General features: G+C 36.6%; 1 protein-coding gene across 1 annotated transcript in view; it reads right to left on the reverse strand.

The window, feature by feature from the left end:
* LOC129240765 (uncharacterized) overlaps window positions 1-27237 on the reverse strand; it is a 115933-nt gene that overhangs the window by 11676 nt on the left and 77020 nt on the right. The window contains exon 10 of the mRNA XM_054876745.1: window positions 5618-6023. Coding sequence (XP_054732720.1) covers window positions 5618-6023 — 406 coding nt within the window. The remainder of the gene's footprint in view (window positions 1-5617; window positions 6024-27237) is intronic.

Consider the following 27237-nt stretch of genomic DNA (forward strand, 5'->3'; position numbering starts at 1 on the left):
ACACCCAAGAATTTTATTGTATAGGGATTGGTTGCTCATAAGACAGTACATATTCTTAAATCAGATATCTAACTCTTCTTTTTTCTTTTTAACGTGAGAATTCCATCTAAGCTTGGTATCTAGTGTCATACCTAAGTATTTGGCGGTGATGCGATACGGGATTTGCACGCCGTGGCAGATATTTGATTTTTTTTCTGTGAAGTCTAAATGAGCCGATTTTGTTTCGTTTAGTTTTATGCGCCATTTAATGGTCCACTTGGAGATTTTATTTAAATAAATTTGAAGGTTTTTGACTGAGTCAATCTGAGTTTCTCCTATCGATAAGATGGCTGTGTCGTCAGCAAAAGTTGCTGTAGAGCAATTTATGTCATTAGGTAAATCACATGTAAATATAAAGAATGGGCCACATCACGCTGCCCTCTGGGACGCCAGCTTTAATTTCCTTAAGTTCGGAATATGTGTCTTCGTATTTTATTCGGAAAAAACGACCGGATAAGTACGATTTTAGAATATTAAAATATTGTTTTGGTAGAAGCGCATTTATTTTGTTGAGGAGCCCACCGTGTCAAACTTTGTCAAAGGCTTTAGACTCGTCCAGAAAGACAGCAGAGCACACAGAGCAGAGTAATTATGTGCACTTGATCAAAGGTAGAGTGTTTTGTGCGAAAACCAAATTGATGTACTGATATTATATTGGTAGGAGCGAGATAGGCCGATAAGATATGTGCCTTCCCTGGTTTATTAAACGTAATTATCTCATCAGTTTTCCAATATATAGAGATATGGTGCAATTTGAATGTGGCGTTCATTATTTCAGTAAACTTTTTAACTTAAAAAAGCTAATCGAGTTGCATGCAGGCGTTTTTGTTTTAGTCTACAGTCAGCAACAACATTGAGAAGAACGAGAACGTAAAGCTTGTTCCCGAGCCCGAACAACACGGCTTCCTTCGCCCTTCTCCGTTGACCGCCATACCAAAAGTTGCAAGTTGCCGTGTATGAACACAGTCTAATGAGATTTTCCTAATATCGGCAAATATAGTTGGCAGCATTGAAAATAGTGAATTAAACCAGTTTCATGAGGTATAATAGCACTCGTTGGCGCCGAATTTAGCTCAATAACTTTCGTTATTTTCACATGGAATTTTTTTGTCAAACAAGCAGAACTTAAGTATAATAAGCAGAGAAATGGTGAATCGAAGATGCTTAACTCACTCAGGAAATATTCGTTTAGAGTCACAATTTCAAAAGCCTAGTAAAAATGAATTTGATAGGTTGCTAGAAATCGTTAAAGAATGGAGCAGATCGCTCCAATAACACAACACTGCACTTAGTTGGATCCCCGGCTACTCTGGAGTGGAGGGAAATGAAAGAGTGGATGAGTGTGCAAGGAAAGGCTCTGAGCTTGACCTTCAGCGAGTGTTAGGAGATATAAGAATTGCTCTAAATGAACTGCACACTGCGATTGGCTTGAGCAGAAACCAATCGAAGGTGGTCTTTGACTATTAACAGCAGAATATCGAAAGGGCTCCGGCCAAAACTTAATCTTAAAAGCACAAAAGGCATGCTTGGATTTAGCAGATCAGCTACCAGCGTCCTCACAAGTGTTTTAACGGGTCACTGCACTTTTGACACCCTAGCCAATAGAATAGGTGTACCTCACATTGATTTCTGCAGGAGTTATGCAGGTGAAGAAAAAACTGAGTCGGTACAACATCTCCTCTGTAAATGTCCTGCACTTTAAAGAATCCGTGTCAAATATCTTGGCGATTAGGTCTGAACTATTCAATTGCAATTTAAGATTTGAGTTTAAGGAACCTATAAACATTAGAGATCGAGATATCAAAGGAATCTCAGAACTCTTATGAAAGCAATTGCTTCATACACAAGCCGTATAATATCTGCAATTCAGCTTGCCAAAAAAAAAAACACCAATAAAATCTGTAGAATAATATGCGTCCGACAGCTCTTGGAAGGGTTAATGTACTGAGTTATTAACTCTGCACTAACATTTTCCCATAGGCTCCGCAATTCAAACAAACTGCATAGTGCAGTTCGGAGAATGCTTACCTTGGAGCTTACTCAAAATTGTAGGGAATCTTTAGAATGCTAGAAACAAGACGGCTGATGTCCGTAGACTTTCCGTATACAATATAATGAGCTTACATAAGTTACTCATGTCAGATGCGATTTCTGTCTCAAATTTCCAGAATAAAATTATATTATTAGTCTATGCTTGAGTCTATGAAAATATCAGTTTCAGCTGGTTTTACGCATCTAACTAATTACATGGCCCGTTCTGTTATAATAGGTACCAACTACATTACCAAATTATTTGGTTTTAACAATTTTATTCCAATAGATTTTAGAAAATGCAACCCAGTTCACTAAGAAAACGTCACGCCCTTATTTCGAATTTCAGCTGAAATATTAATTTAAGCCGTCACCAATGCAAATTCAGGTATTTTATAACATAAGTATTGTATATTGAAATTATGAACATACCCTCATCAAAGGTTCTTCGTCCTGTTGTGATAATTGATCAATTTCGAAAATGTAAATGTGGATTTGGAAAATGAAATGTAGTGTGAAGTGCAGCGCGGTAAAACCAAATTTATTTACATGCAAATAGAACGAAACAAAACAAAAATTAAAGTGCAAACAATGATAAATGCTTTATATACAAATAAGTACATCAAATGAGTATTATATATTCAATGATAAATGCATTAAACGAGTACTATATGTACACACATAAACAGAGTCACTCAAGCAATGCTATGTTGAAAGTGATAATGAATTTGTAATTAACCAATGAGAAGAAATTATAACCTCTTTATTTCGATGTTTATGAAACTCAATACAATTATTTTTATATTTTTCTTCATACAGTTGCCAAGTAACCCTACATTTCAATTTGCGAATCTTCAGAATCTTTAGAAGTCCCTGATTTTCAAAGAGCCAAGATCTTTCAACTCATTAAAAAATGGTCTACCAAAAATGGTAAATCTAGGTTTGGATAGAGCAGAACAATGGCACAGCAGATGTGAGATCGTCTCTTCCTCTTCTACACAGCTTCTGCCGAAGTTATGTGTCTGCTCGCCCATTCCCTTGTTACATTTTTTTAATATCACATAATATATATTTTAGTGCTTTTTTCTGAACCGTTTTTTCTGCATTTGGTGCTTTTTGAAATGAATTTCTTTGTTTTCCGAATTCAATCGTAGACACACTTCGTACAGCCGCGAAGTTCATGGTGGTTGTTCGAAATCGGTTGTTATGCCAGAATAAATCGTTGCTGTGCTTGAACTGTTATTACAACATCATGACGTGACATGCAGTGAGATTGAGGCATGCTTGAAGATTAATTTTGTTGGCATACATATCGATGGTTTTCGAGAAAAGCGACTCAACTCAAAATTAACTCAAAATTCGGAGTTTTGCCGTTAAAAGCAAAAATCAACTACAGAGTTTATATATTTTTATCTGGAAAAGCGTCATAAGCGAATCTTGAAGCAATTCTGAGAGATGGCGTTAGTGTCGTTTTGTCAGGTGTTCGAATTGGCGCGTCACTTATCTAGAAAACTGGCCCAACTCAGTATTTTGCATTTTTGAATTATGCCACTTTTCTCGAAAACCATCGATATGTACAATAATAAAGCAGGAATATTTGAGCGTCAAAACATTTCTTCGCTTAAGATACTGAATAATTTAAGAATCGCTAAACCGCTAGTACCGATCGATACTAAGAAATGCCATTATTTTTCTCGCAATAATTAGTCAAGTCTTACCACACATACATATGCACTTGTATTCCATTAGTGCTCGGAGAAATAAAGGAAGCCACAAAAATAATTCAAGGAAAGTTAACCTTAAAAGCCCAACGAGAAAGAAGGTATAAATTCGTTACGAAACGAACTTTGTATAGTATAACCGTGCGTATTTTATTAAATTTATAAACAAATTTTGGGAAAAATACTTCATTCCTCATTGCCTATGCAATTGTTTGATTCCAAAAATTAAAATTACACACTTCGTTTAGCTAGGAACCAGCATTAATACTGATAATAATGTCAGCCTTGACATCCACCAAGAATCTCCCTGGTCAACTAGTGCTACTTTGGACTAAGTAGGCAAATGAGTAGTCTATTCCTCTCTCGACGAACAAAATTAACGCTCTACGAGTATAAGAGTCTTATCATGCCCGTCCTAACGTATGGCGCATAAATGTGAACGATGACAACATCCGATGCAGCATCTCTTGAAGTGTTTAAGAGAAAGATTCTGCGGAGGATTTGTGGACCTTAGCACGTTATCAACGGCGAGTATCGTAGGCGTTGGAACAAAGAGCTGCAAATGTTTACGATGACAAAGTCAAAGTGCACCGAATAAAAATCCAGCGGTTTCATTAGCCGGTTCAGTAGTAAAGAAAGAGGAAGCCCTCCGCTGCGTTGGAAAGATCATAGGCAGACGAACGTCAAGCAGACACATGTAACTAAATCGATTCCTCTCTGAGCATTTTGGTGTATAGAGGATATTTCAAAATACCCGCCTAGATGTTTTTTTTTAAATAAAAAATCTAAAAATTCAGGTTCTCTCAGGTTTCACTGTTTCTATTCAAAATGCGGCTGTTAACAATTATTTGTGAAAAATTACTCGATTTAAATGTCTACCATGAGCAAGTCTATAGGTAAAATCCAGTCGATTCATGAAGGCCTAATTGTTGAGAACGTCGAGAAATCGATGTTGAAGGTTGTTCAGCAACACTTTGCGCTACAGCAGCAATATTTTTAACAGAACGTACAGTTTTTGGTCTGCCAGACTATCTTACCTATTTCTATCCTCGACTGAACCAACCGTTGAATTTTCGACTCATTCGAACGATTATTCCCACCAAAATAATCACCAATTTCGCGATATGTTGTTCTTAAGGATCGACCATTTTCCTAATAAGTTTCAATGATTTTAACGCGTCGTTCTATTGTGTAAAATTTTTCATCTGTCTACTTGGCAAATGTCAAAGATGACATAATAAAGGTAGCATCCAGGAATTATTCCCTACTGATATCTAGGCGGTACTTTTGATATCTGACTCGATTTATATCTAACTCGATTCCTTTATGCTGTTACATACCACCATTACATGAACATAACACCCTTGTGCACAAGTGCGCGCGAGTTGCATACTCTCCTACTTCTAAGAGTAAGATCATTATTTAAGAAAACTTCCGTTGTTAAGTTTAAAGATTACTGTAGCTGTAAGTACGTTTGTAACATAAAAATTGAAATATTAGCTCTTAAGTTTTAGTTTTAGTAGACACTTCTGTTTAAACAGTTGATTTTAGTGACTAATAAAGACAATTAAAAATTAAAAAGGAATATTTAAAACATATTCCGTTTGTCGCGGGTATAAAAATGCAGCCTAAGCCATTAAAAGTCATATAAAGCATTTGACGATGCTATGCATTCTAGCCCTGCCCCTTGTTGGCGATGGGAAATGAATGCCACCGGTCAAAGATTATACAAATTTTATTGGTGAGCAAAACGCTTGAACGACCCTGATTGTATGTGGTTTTCCAAGATATGTATTTCATGATATTCCTTATTTCCACACACTTACCTCCTGTAAAATGCGTCGTAGCCGCAACAGCTGCTTCTTGAACTGCAGCACATCCTGAATCATCGCATTGCGAAATGATTTGTCATACAACATTAGATCGTCCGAGGAACTGTGCGAATCGCGATATAGTTGTGAGTAGTGATGCTGAAATGGTTTCTGATGATGGTAATGACTGCTGAGCGGTTGCGAAGCATTCGTCGATGACGTGGAAGCGTTTGAAGCACGCGAGGCATTGGCGCTACGTCGTAAACTGTGTGTTGATTTAGAGCTGTCCGAATCCGCACCGCCGCTAGATGCTCCAGCACCAGCATTCGCTAGAAGGCCGCTGGTGCTTGAAGCGGGATACTGTTGTTGTTGCAAACGCGAACGATTTAATAAGCGTGTAGCGCGAGCGGGCAAATGGGCGCTGAAATGAGCAAAAAGAAAACGAAGATAATTTCAAATTGTCGTGTGTAAGTCTGAAGTAAGAAAAATAATGATTTTTATTATTATTACTACTTAATTACGAATGTTGCAAATAAAATGCTTTCGAATGTGTCTGATTTTTTAACAAAAACAAAAAAGGGAAATGTTCAACCTTGAATGTTTTCTTTAAATAAATTCTAATCCTATACTCTCGCATTGTGTTTGCACCTCAGATATGTGGCATTTGCGTGCGGCGCACTAGCCGACAGCACCGTTGTAGCGGCACAGTGACACCAACAGTTGCATACAGCACCTAAAGTAGACGTCGACTTGGTTGCCGTTGTCGTCATCGTTGTTGTTGGAGATCTTGATATCGATGCAGCAACAGTTGAAGAAGTTCGCCTTGAACTTTGTTGCATGTGTATGGCATGTGGCAAGTATGATTTATGTACACCATGAAATGTTTGTGGCATTCGTGCAGCTGTACGGTGGTGTGTATTATGTGATGGAGAGTGCAGTTGCTGTGGATTGTCACATGTGACATATTTAATGGTAATTGGCGACGAGGTGCGGGGTGTCTGAGGTGTGCGGTATGTACGCGGTATTGCCGCTGTCAAAAAGATATTCTCTGATGTTTTCAAATCGGTGCGAACGCGTCGTGCACCAATTGGTGATTGTTGTAATGGCTTTTGTTCTTTTTGTTGTTGCTGTTGCTGCTCTTTTCGCTTTTTCTGGTGGTTTGAAGCCATTTTCGTTGCAATTTGCAGCAACAACAACAGCGACACAATCTCCAACGTTGCAAAAGCATTTGTATTCACCAAAGGCACTGATTTGAACTTTTTACGTACACAATTTTTTTTTTTTACTTATACTAAGTAATCTATTTTTTCTTTAGATTATTTTTTAGTAACTGAATAGTAGTAAAGATTTTGGAATTTCACTGGTGACGTGAAAAATGTGTCGCCATTGCAAAGTAGAAAACGACAGACTGACGTTTTATGTCGTTGGCGTGAATAATCATACTCCCAGCTTTATTTTTGTTGTTTGCATAGCATGACACAATCCGCACATGCGCATTGCTGTACCTCCCCTACTGGAAAAATTTGTATTGAAGCAACTAATTTCCTCTGCACAGCCAACGTAAAATGTCAGATAATAACTAGTCTCATCGAAGCTAGTCTTATCAGCTATTGCTGTATTTTTGTGGCGGAAAATTAATCACCCATCCGAAAATTTATAATTTTTGTAAATGGCTTCGTATGTCAATCATATGTGACACCTGTAAACTAAGCAACTGTAGCATACAAACAAGGAAGCGATGGACCGCGTTAAGATATAAAAAAAAAAAGATTTCCGTCACGCAAAATTATATTTTCTATTAAAAGTTTTTCAAACAAAATTTAATTCAAAAACTTTTTATTTTAAAAGTTATTCAAAAACCAAATTACATGATTAATTTTGCGCAGATTGAGAACTGCGTTGTTTTGTGAGAAATTATTTTTATCAGAAGCTATTTTTAAGCTTTTTATTCTTGTTCCCCCTACTGTTTGTTCTACGCTATCGGAGCCAACTGGATTTACATGTATTCGTCCAAGGACTGTCACTTAAGCAGTATTGTAAAGTAAAAATGTATTGAGAATGTTTTGGGCTCTTATAACAACAACAAGGGGTTTTGGTTGATTTCATATTTGTAAATGCGGTCGCCTCTTGGTAGATAATGGCAAAGTTCAGACTGCATTCCTGTCATGAAAAGTTTCTCATAATAATCAATTGCCATGAACATGAACTAAAGTGAACAAAAAATTGTCAAAAGGTGGCTATTATTACAAGCCCACATGCCACAGGCCAACGCATAATAAATAATAAATTAATGCCGGTGGAAAGAAAAGAAGACTCAAATGGAAATGGAAATATTTTTATAAAAATTATATGTATGTATATTAATTCTTCATATCCGTATGAGATAGTTGATTAATATAAAGTGTTGTTTTTCCTTTAATTGTTAGAGTGGAAGGAGTGCAACTGTTTCAGTCCAGTACCTTTTAGGCTTCGTTAAGGAGTCTGAAGTACTCAGGCTGAGGTACAAGATATCGGTATTTATATTATATATAATTGGACACACCCTTTATTGGGCTCCTTTTGGGGTGTGAATCTTGATTTTGTTTTACAAATGGAGGGTGGACTTACAATGTTGGGCCACCTCCGGTCGGCAGATGGTTTTTATGGATTTTTTTATGGAGGCTTTCCCAAGCTAGAAATACACTTGGAGACTTGTCATCGGCTGCCGAGGGGCGACCACTATTAAATCTAAAAAACCACTATTGAATGGTTGTCCAGCAACATCTCATTCAACTACGGCGGCCGCATCGGAGTGCCCCAAAAGGGCATGGCATGCGGGGTCGTATTGCGACTCATTTACTGAGATGATTTGGGCATGCTCTAAGTAGAGCACAGTGCTTCAGGTGGTTTGAAAAATTCCGAATTGGTGATTTTAACGTGGAGAACGAGGATCGTGACGGCTCAAGCCGACGGTTCAAAAGGAAGTCTCTTTTGCCTCGAATCGTTACGGGTGATGAAAAATGGGTGTATTTCTCCAATCCCAAGCATAAACGTATGGTCCGAGCCACAAGCCAAAAACAACGGCCAAACCAAATCGATTTGGCCGCAAGGCCATGCTGTGTTTTTTATGGGATCAGCGTGGCATGATTTGGTACGAGCTATTCAAACAAGGTGAAACAGTTGACGGTTGACAATTGGCCGATTTGAATAGCACTATACACCGCAACGCCAGAATATGCCAATCGGCGTCACAAAGTAATTTTTATTGATGACAATGCACCGCCACATCGAACAAGAGCGACCCGGGAATTGGTGGAGACGTACGATTGGGAACCGTTGACGCATGAGAAAGGTGAACCGATTTCTATTGACATGACAGCATTGAGATAACCTAGTCGCTATGCCAGAACACATTTCTATGAACTTTCTAACGAGCTTTGAGGTAAAAGGAAATAAACGTTGAAACCGATAGATTACTGATCTGTCTAAAAAACTAAGCTTTGAAGATATTAAACAATTAAAAAAGTTGAGTTCTATTACAGGAGAGTAATAACCCGTTATTCGAGATGATGATTTTAAATTGCCTCGTGAAACGTTTATTCCACTGACAGAAAAATCAAGTACCAAAATTTACACTAAAAACCTTCCCATATAAAGTTGACTCCGCGTACCCAATGTGAGTCCTACAGCCTATACATGCGAGCAGAGTGAGAGGGAGTGTTTCGCCAACAATTACAATTTGAATTACTGTCTAACTAATTTTGTTCACATAACGATTGTATGTAACGACATAAAATAATCGAGACATATTCAGACACACATTGGTGAAAATGCTCAGAATGACTAGAGGGGTCAATTTAACCGCCTGTCTATGTGCCCGATAGCTCAAGCAAAAGTTAATATATACATATATGTATCTACAAAAAAAATGAAAAAAGCGTTATACATCTGTTTCAAATAAAGCAAAATTACTCACATCTGGTAAAAGTGATGAATAAAAAAAAAACAAATCAAAAAAACAAGAAATGCGACCAAGTAAATTTTTGAAAATAGTCGGTACCACCCTCAGTTTTGGGTATATATCTGTATCTCGTTCAAATTTAGTGCACGTATTGCTCCACATCTCATTTAGATTAGACATAAATAGTAATGAGATCGGATAAAATCACGCCCACTTTGTACGTGTTCAGACTATGTTTCCGTCCATCCGTCTGATATTACAAGCTATGCCTCCCATAGTCTATGAGATTTTTTATTCAAAAAATTAAAAGCCGACCCAGTTAAAATTTTATTTAAAAGTGCGCGGGAATATAAAATTCGTTGCGGCACGAATTCAGCCTTCCTTACTTATTTTGTTATAGACCTCCTCAGTCATTTATCCAGAACGAACTCGAAAGATTGTCCTATGCATATCAACAACCAGTTTACTTTAGTTCCTTTGAATTTTTAACATATTTCGACACAGTGCAACAAAACGAAGCCGCGCGGCTAGAGACACAAAAACACGAGCTTGTAGCATAAAAGCTGTCTACAAATACGGTGGACCCCGACGTGGCTGAACAGAATTGGCCCTTTTTGGATGCCGTTCTGGGCCCTCCGGAAGTAATACAGAAAGTAGTCCCGTGAAGTGTGTCTCCCCAGAAGGAGAGGAGGGATCGTTTTAGTGGCCACACTACACGACGCAGTAGACGACGTTCGCTGTAAGTGTATCTTGTGTCCTGTATCAACTTCTGAATGACACCAAGCAAATCTAAGATTAGTATTTTTAGCCTTGGTCAAATTATATTTTAATCATCATAAATAGTTATGAATTCAACTGCCGAAGAAAAGCAAAAATTAAAAAAAACAAGGAAATATTTATTTCGAATATTTCAACCTGTTCCGTCCTGCTTTCATTTCCCTACAGGGTCTCATTGAAGTAGAAATCTATGAATTTCTTTCTAACATTTCGATCGCAAAGAGTAGATAGATTATGATAAATGAGTTTATATTATTTATTTATATATATGTGTGTGATTTTGAATCCTTTCAAATATAAAAATAAACTGTGGTTGTTGCTAAACGAATTAGTAATGAAGGCTGCCCTACTGTTTTAATAGCCTTCGTGTTATTAATCAGTCGTTGGTGGCGAGCTTTTCATTAAATATGTATTTAATTTATGCTTGCACGTACATATGTACGTAGGTATAACAGCGCTTACAGAGAATTTGTATTGAAATAGATTCCATTATCCTTAAGGTAAGATAATTGTGTCATTTAATATAAATATTTTATAATCAAAGCACGTTTCAATTATTGGTTTACTTTTAACTGAGTGGCAACGTATGTTAAACTATGTAGATTATGTTAAGACGGCTGGACCCTAGTGGTACAAGTGAATTTTTTTTAATTACTTCATAGTCCCACTAATGATATTAGGGTACGATTCGATAAACTGTATTTTGAAGGAAAAATGTTAAAAAGCTTCGATTAAGTCGTAGCCGAAGAACAAAAAAAACCATGACTTCCGTTGGACAGTCGCTTTTCGCACTCATCCCTTAATAGAAATAAGCGCAAATTATGCTTGTTTGGTGTAAAATGTAGAATGGGCAAGCCATTGCGTTGTGTATTTCGCTCTTTACTTATCTTCCTACAAAAATAAATTTTATTCATAGGCCCAGTCGCAGACAACCCATATGTGTATAACCCATATGTGGATGTAGATGCCCTCTTTACATGTTCGATTTCAACATGGATTCGCCTCTTTGGCAAACCAACCTACAAATACAATTTTTAAAAGTTCTCTGTCTATACTCAATATGTTTACTTACAGCTCAGACTAGCAGTTCCACAGGCTAAACAATAATATTATTATCCTAAAAGAAAGTAATGAGAGAGCAACTTTTAATTTTGCAGTAACACAAAACAGCAGCTTTCCAACAGCCCTTATTTGTGACTACGCCAGGCACGATCAGTTCTTGCTAAAAAGGGAATAAATGTGAGTACCAACAACATCGAACGTCCATCAGTCGACGGCGAACATATCCTACCGTACCACATTGTCAAAACCACTACTCTCAGAAACACACATTGAGAAAAAACAAAACAAGAAAATGGCATCACAGTAATGGACTGGTCTTTTCAGACCCCAGACGCCAACCCCATTGTAAATGTGTGGAAAATTATGAAAACGAATCTTGTCGAAAAGATAGTCCACGATTTAAAGCAACTCGCGCGTCAAGTTCGAAAATCTAGTCCTGATTGTGGACGAGCTACGCAGAAAAGCTTCACAGCATACCGAAAATATATCAGGCTATACTCGACAACGATGTATAATTTTACAACCTGCAGTATACGGACATACCTAATTTGGCGGTTATATTTTCAGTGTAACACCGCAAAACCGCATACAAGATGCATTTAACAAAACAAAAAGGAACATTGCTCAAGTAGCAACTATAGGACTTGCAGTAACGCAGCATAGGTGAGAGTAGTTGCGCTAGCTGGAGTACACATGAATTATTTTGCAAGTAGCACTAGAGCCGATCCCAAGATTTCTGCTACTACTTCAACTACAGAGAGCACTGAATATTTTTTTTTTACTGGTACTCTGAGCTACTAGCAGTAATGAAACGTAGCTTGGAGCGGAGTTTTGCGCTACATGCCCCCCAACTCATGATGGAAAGAATAATGAGATGGCGCTTATCGTGGTACCGTTACTTTGTTCGCAGCGAATTTGACAATGCGTTAGGTCGTTTTAGCACCAGTATGGCTAGATTACCATTTTCGGAACTTGATGTAGAATTTTTTTGTTTTGTTATATAGTATCGGAGTCTTAGTTCTTTATTCATGACATTTTTCTAGCCTGTTCTAATTAAAAGTAATATTTATAATTTTCTAAAATATACACGATTACATCTCTATGGTTTTAATTCGCATTCAGTAAATTCAAACGCTTTTTAAAATTTGTAAAAAGGTTTTCAATGTTAAAAAGCGTTGAGAGAAGAACATTTAATATTCTTGTATAACCTGAAAAGGAGCAAAAAATTTAATTCTATAAGAACCAAGGAATTGTCATTAACACAAAAATCTTCTCATAGTAATAAAGTTTTTTTTTTTAACTTATAAATAGTTTCGGTAGCTTTAAATTAAAAATAAGAATCAAACACCAACTTAAACATTTTCGCATTTTGGGTATAAAAAAGCACTAAATTTATTGCACAGAGTAAATGGTTGGCAACACTGCACAACTTGGCAAAAGTGACGTCACGCATTCTCTGATGGGCGCAATGTTGTTTCTATCATTCTTGTTCTCTACTCATCCATTCAAGTTCAAAATAGTTGTGAGAGCAGAGCAATGTTTTCAGAAATATTGTTCCTACGAAGTAGTTAACTCAAACCCTGATTTGAAACATTGAAATTATTTTATTTGAGAAGTTTATGCATATTATTATGCGATTCCATTATTCTCGAGCCCATGCTAGAGTTGATGGCGTTGTCATGCAATCGTAGTTTCACTACTGGGCTCATGCAGTGACTGAACTATGTATGAGCTTGGCATCAGTGGGCCATTAACTAAACCTATTCCGTTAAGCTTTCTTTCTTCCTTCAAAGGCATAAAAATTCCATTGCATTGGTACACAGATATAAAAGTACAGATATGTATTTACACACATAAATAAACAGTTAACTGTTACTAGAGGGTGATACATTTCCCTTCATTTGCATTAACAAAGTCCATTGTTGTTGATGAGAGCTACACAGATATGCAAATGTTCATTTTTATTTGTTACGCTTCGCTTGTTTACTTACATACATATATATTGCGTGTACTTCTTTGTTATAAAATAGTTGATCACTAAGTTGGTTATCAGACACTTAGGTGGGTATTTGAAGTGGAAAAATTGTACAGCATAGCAAATAAATTTTATAATATTTAATGATTCTCGCAAGTGCTTCGAAATAAAAGAGTATTTTTATGAACATTAATCATGCTGAGGCAAGTGGCACAAAAATTTCTCAATGCAATTTTTCGTTTATAAATATGCACACAGAGATTTTTAATCAATCGATAGATTCGGGAGTTTTTGATAGCAACGGAAATTACTTTTCTCGAAAATCCCGTTTACTTTTTATAATATTTTCGTTTCTCCATACCACGAATCCACGATATTTTGTTTTTATATGCAGAATTATAAGGAAAGAAGTATAAAAAATATACGATATTTTTCAGCAACACTTTACACTTTATTAAATTAAAATTTAATAATCATAAAACTGCATATCAAAAAACTTTATCGGGGGATCAGAAGTTTGTAGAATTTTTCTAACCTTGCATTCAAATTTTATGTACCTGGTTTTTGTTAGACAAGAAGCCAGACATGCATACAAAAATAATGAAATTTCAAAAACAAAAAGAGAAATGTCAAAATTTTTCAAAATTGTTGTTGCGCCACCATTTTGTAGCGAATTGTATAATTATTGGAACAATTAAAAAATTATTTACATATGTCATTTTATTTAAAAATTTGATCGTAACCATAGTTCCGTCAAAAAATTGCATTTATAAAATCCATGAAAATATTGCCCTGAATCGGATTGACAATTTTTTCGATAGCGCGCATCAATTCAAGTTGTGTTAAAGAATGCAGGGCGTCGCTCTTGCTTATCCAACAACACAACACCACACTTTGTTGGATCCACGGCTACTATGGAGTGGAGAGAAATCAAAGAACGGATGAGTGTGCAAGGAAATTCTCTGAGCTTGCTCTTCAGCGAGTGGTAGAACACATAAGCATTCCTATAAACGAACTGCACACAGCGACTGACTTGAGTAGAAATCAATAGAAGGTGGTCTTTGACTACTAACTGCTGGGTTTCCAAAACGCTCTTGTCAAAAGTGAATCATATAAGGACAAAACATATACTTGGGTCTCCTGGGTCAACTGCCAGCCTCCTCCAGGTTTCATGACGGGTCACTATGCTATTACCACCCCAGCCAGTATAATGGGTGTACCTCCCAAGAACTTCTGCAGGAGCTGTGGAGGCGAAGCTCCTACAATAGCTGTAGCAGTAGCTTCTCTATTCGACAAACACGAATAGAACCGGCAAATATGGTTAGTCTGCCCCTGTACAAGTACAGTTTAAATTATTTAGTCAGAACTTACAAGAAGTTGTTCTTTTGCTCAAAAACCTTACACCTGGGAGCACTTTTGAGAGATTATGTGAGCTACTCTTCCTACTTAGAATTTGCAGCATTAAGTTCGAAGTGTTACTTCTGGCAAGTTCAATAAAAGTGTCAAACTATCAGCTGGCTTGCATTTCACAACAAAAACAGAAACGCTTGAAACTTAATAAATTGACAGTCTGTATCAGAAAAAAAGGAACAGCGATATATATCATGAAGTATAAAAGATATATCTATATTTAAATTGTTTTTTTGCATGAAAGTATGTACAAGTCGCAAATACTCATCGTTGTCGAGTATAGCCTAGCATATTATTCATGCTTTGAAACAGCTTTTCTGCGTACCTCGTCGACAAACAGGACTAGATTTTGCGAACTTTTCGCACGAGTGGCTTTAAATCATGGACTGACCTTCTCGCAAGATGCGTTTTCATAGTTCTCCACACATTTTCAATGGGATTGGCCCCTGAGGGACTGGGAAGGCCAGTCCAATACTGTGACGCCATTTTCTTGTTTCTCTGTTTCTCAATGTGTTTTTCCGAGAGCAGTGGTTTTGATGATGTGAGACGGTAGGATGTGTTCGCCTCCTTCATTGGTGTTAATACTAACGTCTATTCCCTTTTTAGCAAGAAATGATTGAGCTTGGCGTAGTCACAAAGAAGGGTCCCGCTTAAAAAGTTGGGCGATCACTTTATTCTGCTTTTTTGTTGTCACTCGCTTCAAGCCGTGCTCGGAAAAGGCATCAACATCTTTGTACACCTTATATCGCTCACAAAAAACTTTTTTGGTTTTTTAATTACTTTTTGATTAAAAATTACCACAGCATAAGACAATTTCAGCCCTTTCGAATTCGTGCATAAAAGTACCGCTTCGAAGCGCTTCGTGTACTTCTCAATCATTTTTGTTTGGTTGCGTTTACGGGAAAGTTTCGACCGACACTAATCTGAGTTAGCACTGGCGTCCCACTTGAGTGGGACTATTACGTAGAAAAAAAAAAATATTTATATATCTTGAAGTTACAACAAAAACCCGGTTCTTTTCTTCTGACACAGACTGTATGTTTGTCCCGCTTATTCATCAGTACTGGGCACTACACCAGCATATGTTTGGCGGTTTCAGCTTTCTCTCTACATAACCTGCAGATTCCATTGGGATATTTTCGCAGTAGTAAGATGATAATTCAATATACAATGCCTTTATAGAGTTCCTCTCGTGATTTTAAAATTGTTATGGTTTCATTTCATACAAACTTTAGATCGGGTTGGATTAAAACTACCTATCATTGATTTTTATTACGGTAAGCCAGGTAGATTTTTGCAGTATGATCTCCTTTGACTTTGCTCCACTTCCTGAATAAGAGAGGAGAATTTACCCTTTTTGAGGCTATTTTATAAAAACATATAAAATTTTGTTGTACTTTCCTCCTGAAATAAAATTTATTATATGCCGCAAGTACTACAATATAATACACTTATTGTATTGACAAAAGGTATATCCATATTCATATAGTGAAAGTGAGTATAGGTTAGATTAGGTTAGGTCCTTGGCGAAACCAGATGGAGGCTGACCTTTATTAAGATAGACATCACGCTGGATATCAACGCTTTCAGTGAACCTAAGCAGCGCAGATATCCTTCAGACCCTAAAACTGTCTGGCTCCCAGACATTTCAAGCGTGTTTTTGATAATGCCGGACAAAAAGCAGAAGATACTCTAAAGTTTCCTCTATTTCCTCGCTGTACTTCCTGTATTGGGCGTTGCTAGCAATCCCTACCTTGTACGCATGTGCCGCCTATAGATTATGACCTGTTAGCATACCTATAATACTTTTGCAACCCTTCCGCGAGAGCGTATCTAAGTACGAATTGAGTAAGTTTTTTGTCGTTAGTTCTACACATGACTTTTGCTGTTCTAGCTTCCACTCGCTTTTTCATGTAGTCGTCCATTTCACCGCAAGATTTTTGTTTTTGTTTTGTCGGGACAACTAGCAAGTGCATCACTCAGACATTAATTAAGTCCATTGTTAGGTTAGGTTAGCCTGGTTGGCAATAAGCCACGCATAGACCTTTTGGTCCCTAGCGATACCAGAGGGAGACCGATCTCTATGAATACCTAAAGTAGGCATCATGTAGGATGTCAGCGCTTTTGGCGAATCTAAGCAGCGCTGGGAGATCCGCTTTTGAGACGTCCTCCAGACCCTCGAACAATGGGGCTCCCAGGCATCTTAGTCGCGTTTTTGATATCGCCGGACAAATGCACAAAAGATGTTCTAAAGTTTCCTCAACATCCTCTCTGCATTTCCTGCGTTTGTCCGTGTTAGCAATCCCTATCTTGTACGCATGTGCCGCCAATAGATTATGACCTGCCAGCATACCTATGATAGCTCTGCAGACTTTTCGCGAGAGTACGAATTGAGTCAGTTTTTTGTCGTTAGTTCTACACATAACTTTTGCAGTTTTGCATGTGGTCAGATTAGGTCATCTAGCGTCTGCTTGCTTTTTCATACAGTCGTCCATTTCATTGTAAATATATTGTATTTAGCGGTTGGTTTTAGCCTTTTTATGGCTTCCCTGGTCCGTTGGACATGTTTGGACTTAATACAATATGAGGTTATTACTTTTATTGCTGCCCACGTAAATATTAATTATTGAGTTATTGTAGAGGCTAGCTACGCGGCTTTCCCCACCAAAAACAAAAAAGAAAAAAGTGAGTATAAGTTTTAAAACATTTTTTTTTAATTAGTCTTTCAAAATCCTTCAAGAACATTAAGTGATAAAAAAAGAAGAAACTTGGTAGAAGTGCAGCATTACTCGTACAATATATACATCTATAGTTTCACATACATGTGAGATTTTTCCTGGATAACAAAAAAAGTTGATTTTTGTTGACCAGGCATTTCAGTAAAATTTAAATTCTTTTTATTATATTTTTCTGATTGCAAAAAATCGATTTTTAGCCGAAAAACAAAATTGCCGATAAAGCTTGAAAAAAAATTTTTTCGGGCGAACAAAAAAATACGTGTCTCATTATTTTGACCAGAGAGCAACATATTTGAGTTACATCGAAATCGAAGAACATGTCCCGAATAGCCCTTTTGAATTGAAATGGAAAGAATCTATGTAAGAAAATTTTTTTTAATTACTCATAACTTAGTCAAAAATGAACCGATTTTAATAATTTTGGGTTCAAAATGATCATCATTACTTACACTAGCGATTTTATGTAGAAACTGTTGCAAAAAAGGAGTTGAAAATTTTTTATTTTGCAAAGAACAAAAAGTGCGAAACAGGTTTTCTACTCAAAAATTCATTACTCAAAAACAACTCATTTTACCTACTGGGCATTCAGCTTAATTGAAGTTTGAGATGTCCTCTTGATTTGGAAAAAGTTATAAAAAAAAAATACACTTTTTGAAATATTGAATTTCGAAAAAATTTCAATTTTTTTTCTTTTTTACTAAATAAAAAATTTTCAACTACTTTTTTGTAGTTGTTTCTACATGAAGTCGCTCGTGTAAGTAATTACGATCATTTTGAACCCAGAATTATTAAAATCGGTTCTTTTTTGACTAAGTTATGGACATTTAAAAAAAAATTTTTTCTTGTATAATTAAAAAAAATCAAGTTTCAGCCGAAAAACAAAATTGCCGATAACTCTTGAAAAAATTTTTTTTCGGGCGAACAAAAAAATACGTGTCTTATTATTTTGACCAGAGAGCAACATATTTCAGTTACATCGAAATCGAAGAACATGACCCGAATAGCCCGGTTGAATTGAAATGGAAAGCATCTACTATAAACTAACTCTTAAACGAAATTTTGTTATTCATTCTTCTTTTGATGCTCATTAATGGTCATTAGTGAAGGGAAAGTACAACTGATCCAGGTTTGATTTCAGGTAATGCGAGAGGATTCCGTTTTACATTTTGTAGCAAGGTAATGCAGTGCAAGTGACTATTTTGAAAGAATGCGCCATTCATTTAATGTTTTCTATAATAAAAAGTAATGCAGCAGTAAGCCCCTCTCCTTATTATGAGGTAACGATGCATAATGCATTGCATTCGCTGCTGGGGGTAACCAACTACATGTGCATGTGTATGTACATTTGTACAGCCATTCATACACGCATATTCACTTTTTCTCATCTTTGTACAATTAATTCGCATCTAAAATTTATATACATCTTCACATACATATGTATGTGTAAGTGTATAGCTCATATCTTTCGTTAGGTGTTTGGACGAGCTGCTTCCTCAATTTATGTTGTGCATCTTTGGCTTCCCAATTGCAAATTCGACATGATTTTTATAAGAAGCTTTTTCATGTCAAAAGTGCACTAAGAAGTCTGCTATTGTCTTTCGAACAACGACCGCTATTGGAAAAAAAGTATTTTTTCTATAATTTTATGTATCATGCCGCAGTGGGTTTCAGATCCACTTAATGATAGCCACATACAAACACACACGGCTACGAAGGCTACCGGTAAAGTTTTCCAAGTAGAGCACTAAATACACGCATAAATAAGTGCTATGGTAACTAGCAGCGACTGTTGTTAAATCATTAACTTTTTCTTGTACACATACAAATGTATGTATATAGACTAGAAAAACTGTTACAAATGAATTGTAACATTCGTAAATAAATTCAGAAATATAAGGCCAAGCTTAATGAACATCGGAGTTACTGGCTGAAAACCGAAAAGACAGAAAGTGAGAGTTACTCAAAATGAACATTAAAATCACTCAGGCACGCAACACATCTATAAATGTACATACATATATACATATTAATGGGCAATTACTACCATTAACTATAATTTTGGTAACTAAAAAACAAACCAAAAGAGAGAAGCTAATGAAAGAAAAAAAGTGTGTACAGAACTGCCGTACACTGCGCTGTGTTTGTTCAAATAACGGTTTGGTTATCTGTCAAACCAGCTTTCCTACTAAACACAAGTTCTTGACTTTCTCTACAGTATATTCCAGTCAATTGCCTTCCAAATACTTACGGTGCAGTTGCCCAACAACACAGTTGCAACCCGCTCAAGAATAATAGAATGCAAGATTGCGCAGATAAACAAACAAATGTACAGGCATACAAATCTAGCATTACGTGATTCTGTTAAGTCACTGAAAATCGAATACGGATCCACGGAATGTGCAAGCTTTCACAATCTCTCTACCCTGGAACGCTGGATGCCGCAACCATAGAGCCAAGGACGTTAGATTACAAGACTTGATCATCAGAAGGAAATTTGAGAGTAAGTTTGGCTATTACATCATAGGGGATTTGACAGAGAAAGAGAGAGAGAGAGAGAGAGAGAGAGAGAGAGAGGGAGAGGTAGTCGAATGAAATAAAAACGAAATGTTTAAAGTGAGGTTAGTTGAATACAATCAGCCCTCCAATCAATCGATGGTGAAATATATTGAAAAGGTGTGACCAATAACAGGCAGTTATTTGGCTCTCCGCGAATTCGATAGTATCAGCGGATGGGCTGACGTAGCAGGAGTTATGAATCAGTTTGTTTATGAAAAAACTCTGATTGTGTTAGAGATATACGAAAAAATAGCACAATGTCACTTTGTTGCCGTCTCAAAAACGACTGACGAGACGAGCGTGTGAAGAGATGTGAAATGATTGTGCAGAATTAGGCTGAATCTGCCAAGTGACGTGGCAGCTAAAGTTCCCCTCACACTTTTGTTTTTCACCATAGTTATTGGCCAAACGTGGGAAATTTATCACTCTTGCAGTCGTTGTTCAGGGGGCAATGAAGTGGAATGGGTAGGATCTGCCTTGACTTTTTTCATATATCACCAACACAATCTCAGTTTTTGCTGGCTTTATTACGTCGAAGTGCAAAGGGCAAGAAGTTGAGAACGTCGAATCGATATTTCGGTATCTTCTTCAACACTTTGCTCTATGAACTTCGTGAGTAGATTTTTTTTATTATTATAATTATAAATAAAAATTTCAAAACTTGGGAAAGTTGTTTTGGCGTTAAACTATGCAAACTATTAGGTGCGCAACTAAGTTTTCGCTGTTTTTTTTTGATGAAAATACAACTTTATTCTGTAAAAATGGTTACAACTGAATCATCGAAAGTATCGCTTATCGCTGGCCACTACTTTTTCCCAATTTTCTGATAGATCTCGTACACCGTCGCGGTAAAACTGTTCATCTTTTGAGTCTATCCACGGATCAAGACATTTTTTTAATGTCTTCATATGAATGGAACTGCTGGTCAGCTAGACCATGCGCCATCTGTCGAAAGAGGTGATAATCGGAAGGCGCAATATTTGGAGAATATGGCGGCTGGGGTTGGATTTCCCATTTTAGTGTTTCCAGGTAGGTTTTAGCGGGTTTGGCAATGTGAGGCCGAGCGTTGTCATGCTGTAGAATCACTTTTTCATGCCTCTCCGCGTACTGTGACCGCTTCTCACATCAATTGAAGTCGATACCGATCCCAGTGATGGTTTCGCTTGGTTTTAACAGTTCATAATAAACAACACCAACTTGGTCCCACCAAATACATAGCATAACCTTCACAGCGTGAGTATTCAGCCGAGACGACGACGTAGAAGCATGACCGGGCAGCCCCCATGACTTTCTTTTCTTTGCATTGCTGTAATGACACCACTTTTCATCACCCGTCACGATGAGATGAAGAATACCCTCCCTTTTTTGCCGCTGGATCAATTGTTCACAAGCGAAAAAACGACGTTCAACATCCCTTGGTTTTAACTCATAAGGAGTCCAAAGCATGCAATCGCTTGGAAATGCATTGGCGGGTAACACCTAATACTGAAGCAAACTCTTCTTGCGTTTGACACGGATCCTCATTGAGCAATGCCTCCAACTCAGTGTCTTCGAAGGTTTTTGGCCTTCCTTCACGCGAACGGTCGTCAACATTAAAATCTCCGTCTTTGAAGAGACGGATCCAATCTCGGCATGTTGTTTCACTTAAAGCACTATAAACTTTTTGTAGCTCTCGATGCGCTTCAGCCGCCTTTTTTTCAATGAAAGAGGAAAATCAACACTTCCCGCAAATGACGATTATTCGGCACAAAATCAAACATTTTCACAATACCAAAAGTATGTGATACCAAAACGAAATTACTACTGTGTCGAAGCAGTTTGTTTCCCACATGTCTAAGCTTGGTTTATGACATTTAGGTTATGTTAGAACCGACTAGCACACATTGCTGACGGCATCTATTGACAAACAGCGGGAACTTAGTTGCGCACCAATATAGTTAGGGATATGTTCTCATGCAGCTAAAAAATACCCAATACATTATATTAAAAATGGATTGATTTGTATATAAAATTTAGAAAAAACTTTTCTAAACCGTTCGTATAAGCCACCGCCTTAAATACTCGTACTGAATGCCATTAAAAAAGAATGAGCAGCAGTAAAGTTAAACAAACGAAACCATAAAAGCTATTAATATGCGAGTATTGATGTATTTCAGTGTGCAAGCCTAGCAGTAAAATCAGTCGTTTAATATTGTTTTGCTTTTGAAGAAACATAGAAAGCAATCAAGTTACGCTGTAACGCATGGAAAACTAATAATAATAATAAATAATTATTTAATATACTCGTAATAAGAAAAAGTTTCTCCGTAAGCTACAATTTGAAAATCTCGCATAAAAAACGATGCATCTTCACTAGTATCAGCTCTTTTCTGAATTACGCTATGCAAATACATTTGTGTGCATCTTCACAACTTAAGATACTTATTTATAACTATTAATAAGTCGCAAACCCTGGCAACTACTACTCTTTGTTTTTATTTAGATATAAAGCAGTTTTGAAATGTCTAATGAATACTAATAATAACAGCAGCACTCTGAAAACGAAGGCATTCATCTACCATCATCCAACGGCTGGATTCATCCTTAAGTAACTGCAAAATGCATATAAAGTCAATGTGCCAGTTGTTGCACGCAATTTGATTACTTTCACTCATCTGTCTGTGATTTGTTATAAACAATTAAGCAAATACGCGCATGCGTGCCGAAACTAACACCTTTCAGTTGCTGACATTTCTACATAACATCAACAACAACAGCGACCACCACATGCTCACACATATCCATGCACTTACTTCCCAACCATTCTTTTGCGCTAATGAAGCAAAACAAGATCTTCCACGTCTGGGGGCACTACGTCGCTGAAAGCGTTAATCCAAGCGTGTCGTTGACACGCGACACAATGCCCAGACAACTGGTAGCCAAAAGCGGCCTGCTAGACAACCGGCGTGCGCCTTATTGTCACCATGTGCGTCAGCAATGCAACAGAGTCGTCATAAGCCGGTATCGTCATTGTCATGATTGTCATCGTTGTCGTCATTATCATCATCACCTTGGTCAACGTGTCAATGGCAATTAGGCGCATTAATTTTTTTTAATGTCAGTGTAGTGTAATGGTAGTGTAGTTTTTATACACTTGCACCTAGTGGTTGTTTATGTAAGTACTTACATAGAAGAAACATTCGTGACAGGTGTTTGTGATTAAATTTAATTTCTTCATAATACAGTTACGCTTTAATTTATTTTTAACTACTTTTTTTTAGAATATAGCACTGAAAGCCACGTTTTATGTGCTTGCAAGTTATTAATATTTGCATGTAGAAGAGAGGCCAGTGGGCTAAGGAAAGTGTCAGTACACTCCAAAAAATATTTAATAGTGTCTGCCAAAATATACAAATTTTGCAGTTTGCTTTCATGTTCTTACACCAGCTATAAGGATGTGGAAGATGAAATGATTTCTATTCTAGAAATGATGTGGAAGTTGAATTTAAAAGAAATATACAATAATGTTGGAAAGCAAACTGAAATTAACGGTTTTATTTAAGAAAAAAACCTTGGTTTTTAAATCACGATGTAAAGAATACAAAGTATGGCTAACATCAGACCGTTAAACGACTCTCAGTGATTTTCAAGGCGTCATCTTATTTGTTGACGTTACCGGGGTTATGACAGCGGTTTGTTGACGACATAAGTCGGCATTGAGTTTGCGTTGGTGATATATGAAAAAATCTACATAGCAACTGTTCCTTTTACTTCACAGTCGTCTGAACAACGACTGATAGGAGGCACGGTGAAAAGATTTCAGAGGTGTAGCTCAGGCTGATGATAGGCTCTCTGCGTATTTGAAAGAATGAGCTGATTGGTTGATGTAACAGTGGTTTATGACAATAGTTTATTTTAAAAAAATTAGACTGTGTTGGTGATATATGAAAAAAATTAACACAACTTTCCCCCATGTAGGTTCGACGCCGTCTGAACAACGACTGATTGGAAGTGCGTAATAATACGCGTGAAATGAGCGGGCAGAATTTTGCTGCCGACTCCCCGATTGCGTGACAGCCGGAGTTACTCTCACAACATCTCTCTTTCTCTCTTCTTCTTATCTAGCATCCTTATTTAGCGTTAAAGCGAGTAAGGAAGCCGACGATTAAGTAAGTATTACTGGTGCTTTACGGGTTAGAATACCCTGTGGAGTTATTGTTGCAATTCGTACTTTACTATTTAGTACGGATAAAGACACAAAAAGGGTGCACGCGCCAATTATATATATGTACAGGGTGAACGAACGAACACTGCTTGTATCTGTAAAACAGCTCATGACATCAAAATTGTTCTAATGACAGTTCAATATATTGTTTATAAGCCATCAAAAGCATTTGCGTCTCAGTTTTGTTGATTTTTTTTTCTGTGATGGAATTCAAACGTAATAGTGTGATTGCGTTATATTTGGCTGGAAAATCACAACCAGCCATTGTTTGTGAGCTCAGTCACCTCAAAGTGAATAAAATCTTTGTTTATCGTACTACAAAAAGTTACAATGATACTGGTAGCATTGCAAAACGCTATGGAGGTGGACCAAAAATAACCGCAACAACGCCAGTAATGGTTCGGAAAGTGAAGGCTCGACTTGAACGGAATTCACGTCGAAGTGGAAGAAAAATGGCCAAAGAATTGAAAATACCGCAAGACAGCATTCGACGCATATTGAAAAATGTACTGAAGGTCAAGTCTTACAAGTTCCAAAAAGCACACGATCTTTCACCCCAGCAAAAAAAAGTTCGGTGCGAAAGAGCAAAGGAGTTGTTGCGCTTGCACGAACGTGGCGAATTTCCTAACATTGTGTCTTCTGATGAAAAAAATTTCCCAATTGAGCAGTTCATAAACACTCAAAACAAACGTTTTTACTTGACCGAACGCTCATACCAGAATTTTAGCCTACGTATGGCCACTTGAAGCAATTTCCCATCGCAAGTAATCGTTTGGGCCGCATTGACAGCTGATGGACGCTCTCCAATTGTTTTTATTGAACCTGGTGTCAAAGTGAATGCGACTTATTATCGGGAAAATGTTTTAGAAGCTGCTTTAGAGCCGTGGACACGCAAAAATTTCGGTCGTAGACTATGGACGTTGCAACAAGACTCGGTACCGTCTCATAAAGCTCGTGTGAACCAAGAATGGTTAACAAATCATGTTCCACACTTCATTTCGTCCACACAATGGCTTTCGAATTCGCCAGACGCAAATATCCGATGGACTTTTCCATCTGATCCATTTTGGAGAGCAAGGTGAGGACTAAAACATATGCCAGTATGGATGCGCTGAAAAAAGCGATTATACGAGAATGGGCCAAAATACCTCAAGATCACATTCGTACAGCATGTAATTCATTTTTTGACCGTTTGAAGGCTATAGTCAAGGCAAAAGGTGGTCATATCGAGCTAAAGTGAATATGTGTTAAAATGGTAATCATTTTTGAACAATTTTGTCTTTGAAATCAATAAAAACTCATTTCACACAAAAAAGTTATGGTGGTTTGAATAGGTAAATAGCAGTAAATAACAGTTCGAATGTAGGTTTTTCTAATATGTGAATATGTACGTCGCACATTTAATAATATACAAAAGATTAGTAAAAGGAAGTTTAGAAACATTAGTTTTTTCAAAAAAAAAACGCAACCAAATTGTGTCATTTAGATAAGTTTAATTTAACTGCTAATTGTAATAAGACTGAAAGACTGTTTATAAGCGTTGAAGCTCATTGCCGAATATCACTGTATTATATTTAGCTTTGATTATTCACAACCTAAAAGATGGATTCTTAAAAGATAAAAATATATTCCTTCTCTTTTAAATGCCTTTTCCCGAAAATACCTCGAGCCTTGACAATAATGTTATACTAAATTTTTACAAGATAAATTCCATACTTTCTAGAGTCACTTTTTGAATCTCTTCCAAACTGAAGTTAAAACAAACAATGGCTTACAACCAAAACGTCTTTTTATCTTAACACGGACGACTCTGAAGGAGATTCTGAGTAAATTCAAATAAAATTAAATCTGTTTCGAATATATATATATGATTTATGCCAAATATATTATATATAATTTATTAACTAGCAACTCTTGCCATAACAACATGCGAGAATGAAAGCCATATGAAAGTGAATGAGAATGGAAAATTATTTGAAGATAAAATGATATCAGTTCATGCGATTAAACCAGTTTGGCCTACCATTTCTTTAAACTACCTTAAAGCACTCTGTGTATCTCTTCAAAATCGATTTTTTTTTGTTTTTTGAAGTAATTGTAAATAATCACGCTCATACAAGTTATTAAATAAAACAAACAACAGTTTACCATCAAAACGTCTTTTTATCTTAATATTTTCCTCTGCAGTAAATAGGTTTTCATTTACAGCTACCACCGAGAGAGAAGGATTTTTAACAAGCACTTTTCTTAGAACATAATGAAATTATTGGACAAATCATTTTTTTCCCCAGAAAGCAGAATAACCAAGAAGTAAGAGGAATTTACCAAAAACAGGAGTAAAATAAAAAAATTATTAAAAAATAATGAAGTAAGAAGAGTTGTATATAACTTTGTACGATATCAGAAGAGCGGTTGAATGCAGCAACACATCTGTATATTTATGGAGACTTAACTCCCATGGTTGAAAGAATTTTAGACAAATTTGCTGAAAAGAAGCGACGGGTCGAATTCGAATTACAGTTTTTTTCTTTCATGCATCTAAATGTCCTTATTTGTTCCATTGTGATTTGGATTTAATTAGTTTTCATTAAAAAATGTTTTCATTTTGTCTTTTTATGAATTTTCGTAAATTATTTTATACACACAATTTTGTTAGGAGATTTTTATATGAAACATGTTGCTATGTAACTTTGAAAGGTAAAGTAATTGAATGAATTTATATACATTGGGTATACATTTTTTTCGTAATTGCATTTTTATTGGACTACGTATTCATACATGCATCGAAGTTTTAATTTTCATTCATACATATGTACACACAAAATTTTGTTTTAATCAACTGGCTCGATAGCAATAGTTGCAACTGCAAATATAAGTCACTCACTTCAATAATAATTTGCAATTCACTAGAAAGCAGTTTAACAATTCAATTACATATTTTCCTGTAGGCAATTATAGCCGCATTTGATTGTC

This window comes from Anastrepha obliqua, chromosome 3 (assembly GCF_027943255.1).
Source record: "Anastrepha obliqua isolate idAnaObli1 chromosome 3, idAnaObli1_1.0, whole genome shotgun sequence".
NCBI classification, from domain to species: Eukaryota; Metazoa; Arthropoda; class Insecta; order Diptera; family Tephritidae; genus Anastrepha; species Anastrepha obliqua.